Here is a 7261-nt window from a genome sequence, read left to right as displayed (position 1 = left end):
CCGCCAAATTCAGTGATGCCAACCGAACAGGGCGTTTTGATGTGATGGTGTTTTATCTTTAAATTTTGTTGTTAAATAATGATTTATTAATTTTAAATACAATATTACAATAATTATAATAATTTTTATTCCAGGATGTGGGGAGGTTAGTGCAATCTCACACGTCCCATATATATATACATATTTTTTGTACAATAGGTATGTGAAAAATGAAAATATATATAAAGAAATAAATTAACAACAGAGTACAACTATGCAGAGCGTGGTCTTGAGTGAGCTTGGGCCCAGCGCTCACTCAGGAGTGGCGTTTGATGCTGGTAGGCTGCAGTCACCAACATGTTGGCGGAAGCCATTAGCCGCATCCTGGCTCCAGTGACCCGGTGTCTCATCAGGCCGGCAAATCTATTTAGTCCTAATTCCGTGAACATTGTCGATGCGCTGCTGTATCTTCGGTATCCAAATATGATTCTACAGGCGTCATCATATTGAATTCGGAGTCGTTCCATCGAGCAAGTTCGGTAGTGACACCATGTCTCACTCATATACAGGCCAGTACAGAATGCGTTGAACAGTATTTTTTTAACGGTATTGCTGCATTTGCAAAATCTGCGGGCAATCATATTAGACGTTCGGTATCGCCATCGTCCGATAGGTCTTGATTAATAATGTGCCCCAAGTATTTTACATTCGAACATGTATTTATTCTTGCCTCGTTAAGGTATACGGGGAGCATCTTACTTGTATCTGGATTTTTTCCGTTGTGGAACGCAATCAATTCCGTCTTCTTCAGGTTATACATCATATTATGATGTTTTCCATATTCTTCACAAATGTTTAGAAGTAATCTTAATCCCTTGATCGACGGAGCAAGGAGGATCTTGTTGTCTGCGTAGCTTATATGGTTTATACATACACGACAACCCGCTCTGATGTCCAGGCGACTTGACAACTCGTCCATACACCCTCCTTGCCTTACTCCTGACTGCAAATAATTATGTACTTATTATTCAGAATTGACATTTGTTGATCTAAATTCTTAATGACTATACTTTAGCCAACATATTTTTCGCTGCAGTTCCTTATTGAAATAAAGGGGCTATAGATAATAATATTGTAAGAACGATACAACAACAAAAACAAAGAAAGTAAATATATATATTTTTTTATTCATCTGTAAACATTTACAAAATCTATTATATACATTTTTAATAGACTATAGTTCAAAATCATCCAAAAATTCTGTATTGATTCCTTCCAAGAGTGTTTGCGCTATAATATCATCATCCAAAGTTTCATCTGGATTATTCGGTTCATTTAAACTTTTAGTGGCTGCGGAACCTATAGTAAAAAAATAAAGTAAGTCTTGGCTGGTAATAGTTACCGATTACTCAAAAAATTTCTCAATATTCATAATATTTGAATTTTGAATAACACAACATTTATTTTAATTTTATCATAACTATGAGTGCAGTAAACTTGAGCTGCTTGAATAAATGTAGACTGAAATGAACTCAATTAATTACCTGGATGAGTACTCTCTATTTGTGGACTTATAGAAGAATTCCTCAAGACTGTTACAGTATCTGATCCTAAAGAGATTGTTTCCATAGAGAATATCTTTGCCAACACCCCTTCACAAGAAATTCGTAAAGCGTTACCATTTTTGGTATATTGATTTTCCTCATCGCTGTATAAGCCGAGTATATTATTATTTGTGATATTCAAAATAATTTTTTTTGAAGCTGTGCCTGTAGTAAAGACGGAGGTGTTTTTCAAAAGCATGACAGAATACTGAGGGGCCAGGTACGGGCCTAGGTGCTCCCAGGCATCCCGGTGAAGTGTGCATTGGATTTCAGCTGAAACATACAAAAGTATAAAAACCATGTTCCAAAAGTTGATCACAGCAAGATCAATAAAGGTACGGTGACATATTTACTAATTTTTTGCAATTTTTCTAAATACAGTTAATAAATTTAAACCAAAGTAATGGCTTTTAAAGAAAATTATTTTTAGGTTCACACAACCAGTTGCAATAAATAGGGATGCCGCTAATAGATCTGTTGTAAGCTCTCCCTCTTTTTCATAAACGACATATGTAACAGCAAAAGAGGTTACAACTGAGCTCTCAGTGGCAGTGGCATAATAAATTGTTTTGTTTTGCATTCTTGCAATTGCATCAGCACTCTTGAGAAAAGGTTGCCTGCAACTTTAGCTATAAAAATAGTCCAATGAATCCAATGCAGTATAACCAGACAATACTCTTTGGTTGTCTTCCCCCGCACCTGTCTTGTCTCGTAATATGATGAGAGGATCCTGCAGGGTGCGATCGATGCTCTGAACTACTCCGGTCAGCAGAGGAACCTTCCGTCCCTCAAGCTGATGCGACAGCGCTTGGGCTTTGACGTAGGCTATTGTGTACTGCAACAGGATTCGGGAGTGGGCTGGGTTGAATTTTACATCATTCTGCATTGCTAGCCATGGACCTTCCTCGAACACTGTGTTGAGCAGTTGATTTTGGGAGCATGCATAATTCTAAAATAAAGAAAATATACCTATATTGTCTGTACACGAAAAGATATTTAGACCTACAGTGTTAATTGTTGTGCAAAATCTTCGCTGATTGTTATCTTATTCATTGGTACACCAATGCAGCATTCCTCATGCATACAAATATGTTATATTAGAACTCATAGCAAGCCACCTGGTGCCATGTAGGGGTACCAGTGAGTTCCGTTTTAATCTCTCCTTTTCTCATGAAGAGAGATTACAACGGTGCTCTTACAGACAGAACCATATTATCAACGGTTCCATGATAACTCCTCAAAATGACAATTCAACACACTTTTAAAATGTGATATAAAGTCATTAAAAATGATGAAACAAAAACTAGGTTCAATAGTTACTTTTCATAACTTTATAGCACTTTTATAGGTGTGTTGAATTGTCATTTTGATGAGTTATCTGGTCACCATTGTCAACATTGTAATGAGGAAAGTGATTAATTAAAACTTTACCTGTGAGGATTGAATCTTATTGCCGTGATTTTCTAACCCTCTGTCCCGTAAAGAATCTGGCAAAATTCCCGCAGGACCTGGAAACTTTCTTTTTCTTTTGTTTCTGTTAGGAGTTTCAATTTCTGTTACAGACTGGTGAAAAGCATGTGTCATACTATTAGCAGGACATGGCAATGGTCGTTTGATAGGACTACTGACAAATTGACCATTCAATTTATCGATTAAAACGTTTGCTTTCTTTTCCACAACTGCGGGTTTTTTTAAAGTTTCTGTATTCATACATATTATGTCGCTCTCAATCGTGGACAGATTCTCATCCAATATCTGTTGGAAAATTCAAATGAAAATTAGAAGGGCAATATGGTGGCGCTCCCTGCGATTTTATCACTTTTTTCTCAAAACATGTATAAACACAATAAGATTTTTTTGTTTGTAATGGATAACACCGCGTAAGCTATTTTTAATGGGCTACCGAGCAGGTAAGCTGTGATAACCAGCTCCATTCCTGTACGCCGGGAATATAAAAAAAAATAATGTAGCGATCCTACAACTAAATATTACCACAATGCAAAATGTTTGCTACTTACATCATCGAAGTCATCAGATTGAAACATTTTAGTATAAAAAATATGATTTTTTTATTGAGTTGTGACTCGTATTTGTTTTATTATAATAAACAGCAAGACAATGGGCCACTGTTGGCCACTGTCATAAATAAACCAACGCGAACCAATGCCACTGTCAATATTTTTATACTTCATAAAAATACGTAGATAAAGAATAATTTTGACATTGCGCGCTAAACCATCTAGTGATGTTAATATTCGAAGCATTCGGTTCGATACATAAATCAACTATCATATTCGTTTCGAAATAAATCTATGGGACACAGAAATAATGTATGTACGAAAAAAATCACAAAATCGAAATCTATATAAACCGAAATGATTTTAAACCATGTTTTAAACACAATAAGAAACTCCAGTGAAAACATGTTTGCTTAAAAGAAATATATTCGTGTGGATGAATTAACGCTGATTCGTGTGAAAAATAAAGCGAATAAAACACCATCGCATTAAAACACACCCTTTGGTGGGTACGACTGAATTTACTGATTCTGACATTACAACCAGTCTATGTGAGTACTACATCTATGGTCTACAATTTCCACATCGGAACCGATAAAAATGTTGTTTTTTATTTCGTTGTTGTTGTTGGAATATAAACATTATTTAGGCGACCATAATAATTTATATTTTATAAAATTAATGATACTAGTACAACTGACCGATGGTGATAGGTGTATTATTTTAAAACATAAATTAAACCTAAAAAGCCCTGGACGGAGGAATTCGAGAACAATTTGAAGTTGCGAGGTAAGGGGGAAATATGTATGAAAAAAAAACGAAAACCTACATAAATTTCTTAATGATTTATCCCATTCACTGTCTCATCAAACACCCTTAAAATATAGATATATGATAGGTGTATTATTTATAAACATAAATTAAACCCAAAAGAACTAAAAAGCCCTGGACGGAGGAATTCGAGAACAATTTGAACTTGCGTTGTAAGAGGGAAATATGTATGAAAAATACCAAAATCTACATAAATTTCTCAATGATTTATCCCATTCACTGTCTCATCAAACACCCTTAAAAATCATTAGCCGTTATTACTGCATTAAATATAACTATAAAGTATATAAATTCGTCACCTAATAAAATAGTCAACATCCATCCAAAAAACCGAGTATAACGAAACTGAAAATATACTACCAAAACATCCGTTACGAACAAAACTAGACGATCTAAACGCAGCTCTTCCATCCCATAATCATGACGTATATGCACTTACGGAAACCTGACTTGACCCTGCAATAAAATCATCTGAACTTGGACTCACTAACTACAAAATTTTTCGTTGTGATAGAAATACCAGATCAAGTTCGAAGTCAAGAGGTGGAGGTGTTTTAATAGCGATTAAACTAAAGTACTCATCTAGAACGTTACAGACGAAAAACAACAACATTTAACATTTATTTGTGCAAATCTCTACTGAACTGGAAAAAATATATTATTGGAGCCACCTACCTACCACCACTCTCCGATATTCAAACATATAGAAACCCTCTGCTTCAAGGACATTTTTATTTTATAATAGTTTTTTTGGGCTAGTGAATGAATAGAGTAGGCTGAGAGCAATTATGTTGTCTTTGGTCGCATCTTTTTTAAATGGCCTTGAGTTTCCTCTACCTTGTCTACTGCTCTGCTCCGCACGGTAGGTACTGCTTGTATATCTGTGGTTAAGTACTGTATAATTCCGTTACATACAAAAAGCCCGAAGATATCGATCTAGAGAGTGGTATATTTATGTAGAATATTGTAGAAACCATTGTGAAGACAATGAACTAATGAACATCTCCTGTCAAAATACCCAAACTCAAAACGTGTTATTCTAAATCTAAAATGGGAATCCAATGACAGCGGCTACATCACAAACGAAAGCGAAAATGACCGGACACAAGAAATCTTGGATACAGCAAAAATTTTAAACCTGTACCAGCACAATTTCATTTATAATAATAACGATCGCTTACTTGACTTGCTACTATCAAACATTCCTAAAATATCTGCAGAACTATCTAATGATCCGCTCTTACCTGCCGACAATCACCATTCTCCCCTATACACGTAATTAAACATACTATGTGATAACGACACAAAACTTGAACAAAAAACTCTGAACTTTAAACAAGCAACTTTGACTCAATTAACTGCCATTTCTCAAATATAGACTGGTCTTTTTTGTCTTATGAAAATACTGATAAATCTTTAGACATACTTTATTTTACATTTTCAAACACTATTAAATCCTATGTACCTTTTTACACACCGAAAAAGTATACCTAGGTACCCAGTTTGGTTCTCATCGGAGCTAACTGCCTCTCTTCAGCAAAAAAAGGTCAACACAAAAAATTCAAACAAAGCAAATCCATATAATAATAATAATAAGCCTTTTATTCTGAACTTCTGTTAGGTAAATTAATATTAGAAATGTTTTGTTTGTTATAATATATCCCGAAGCTCAGTTTGCCTCTTGGCATAGGCCTCCTCTAACAATTTCCATTGGGACCTGTCACGCGCTATTCTTCTCCATTGATGTCCAGCCGTGAGTTTTAGGTCGTCTTCCCATCTCATGTGTTAACGTCCTCTACTTCTCTTGCCATCTCTGTGATACCAGTCAGTGACATTTTTACACCATTTCTCTTGTGGGTCTCGGATCATATGACCTGTCCATCTCCATTTTTGTTGGTCTATTCGGGTAACTATATCGGCAACATTAGTTATCTCCCTTATTTTGCTACATCTCACTCTGTCCTGTTTTCTTATTCCTGTCAAACTTCTCTCCATGGCTCTCTGGCAGCGTTCCAATTTTTCTCTGTGGCGTTTGGTGAGTGCCCAAGTTTCGCATCCATAGGTGATGACTGGAATTATACACGTGTTGAAGACTTTCCTTTTTATTTGCATACTTAGTTCCTTGGATTTCAAGACTTCTTTCAAAGACCAGTATTTCTTCCATCCATTTGCTACTCTTCGCTCGATTTCTTTAGCGGTTTGATCTTTGTGTGATATTATTTGTCCAAGATAGATGTAATCTGACACATATTCGATTGGTTGGTTGTCAATTTTTATAGTTACTGGATCAGAGTTTTTAAGCAATTTTGTTTTGTCTTTGTTCATGCATAGGCCGACTTTCACACTTTCCTCGTTTAGTGATTCTATCATTTTATTTAGGTGCGTTGGGTTTTCCTCAAATAGGACTATATCGTCTGCAAATCTTAGGTGGTTCAGTTTTGCACCTTGCACGTTGATACCATATTTTTCCCAATCTAGTTTGCGGAAGATACTTTCTAGAGCAGCCGAGAACAATTTTGGTGATAGAGCAAATCCATAGCTGATTATATAAACTTTAGGAAAACTAGGAAAAAAATGTAAAGATCTTTCTAAACATTGCTACAAAATGTACATAATTACCAGGATAATGTTTTTAAATCCAAAAATCTCTGGAAATTTCTTAAAAAAATAAACAATGAAAACACGGATTACCCACCAATAATGCAAATGAATGGAATCAGTGCAAACAATACATTTTTTCAGACTTCTTCAAAAACGTATACGATGAAGAAACCCCAGATGATAAAATACCCGAATACAAATTTAGTAATACTACACACTTAACAAATT

General features: G+C 35.3%; 1 protein-coding gene across 2 annotated transcripts; it reads right to left on the bottom strand.

The window, feature by feature from the left end:
• Nucleotides 1–1173: 1173 nt before the first annotated feature.
• Nucleotides 1174–3775, bottom strand: LOC149426268 (homologous recombination OB-fold protein-like). Of its 2 annotated transcripts, none has more exons than XM_089636296.1 (5): nt 3602–3775; nt 3015–3338; nt 2250–2532; nt 1524–1856; nt 1174–1338 (listed from the first exon to the last, which is right to left on the bottom strand). In XM_089636296.1, the coding sequence occupies exons 1-5, from the start codon at nt 3626–3628 to the stop codon at nt 1214–1216; spliced, it is 1092 nt and encodes a 363-aa protein (XP_089492422.1). In that variant the 5' UTR covers nt 3629–3775; the 3' UTR covers nt 1174–1213. The 2 variants fall into 2 exon arrangements, with proteins under 2 accessions (XP_089492422.1, XP_089492428.1); XM_089636302.1 differs by having other exon boundaries at nt 2283–2532.
• Between the last annotated feature and the right edge of the window lie 3486 nt (nt 3776–7261).

Source organism: Hesperophylax consimilis, chromosome 1 (genome assembly GCF_061612785.1).
Source record: "Hesperophylax consimilis isolate HC1 chromosome 1, BYU_Hcon_1.0, whole genome shotgun sequence".
Taxonomy (NCBI): domain Eukaryota; kingdom Metazoa; phylum Arthropoda; class Insecta; order Trichoptera; family Limnephilidae; genus Hesperophylax; species Hesperophylax consimilis.
Note: the sequence above shows the minus strand (reverse complement) of the source record. Positions and strands in the feature narration are given on the sequence as shown.

What these genes read in the sequence shown, in the direction of transcription:
- LOC149426268 (XM_089636296.1), bottom strand. Translation starts at nt 3,628, where the DNA reads ATGTTTCAATCTGATGACTTCGATGAT. An exon ending in ATAAGATTCAATCCTCACAG is followed by an intron (nt 2,533 to 3,014) that starts GTAAAGTTTTAA and finishes TCTTTATTTTAG; the next exon opens with AATTATGCATGCTCCCAAAA. An exon ending in CAACCAAAGAGTATTGTCTG is followed by an intron (nt 1,857 to 2,249) that starts GTTATACTGCAT and finishes TGTATGTTTCAG; the next exon opens with CTGAAATCCAATGCACACTT.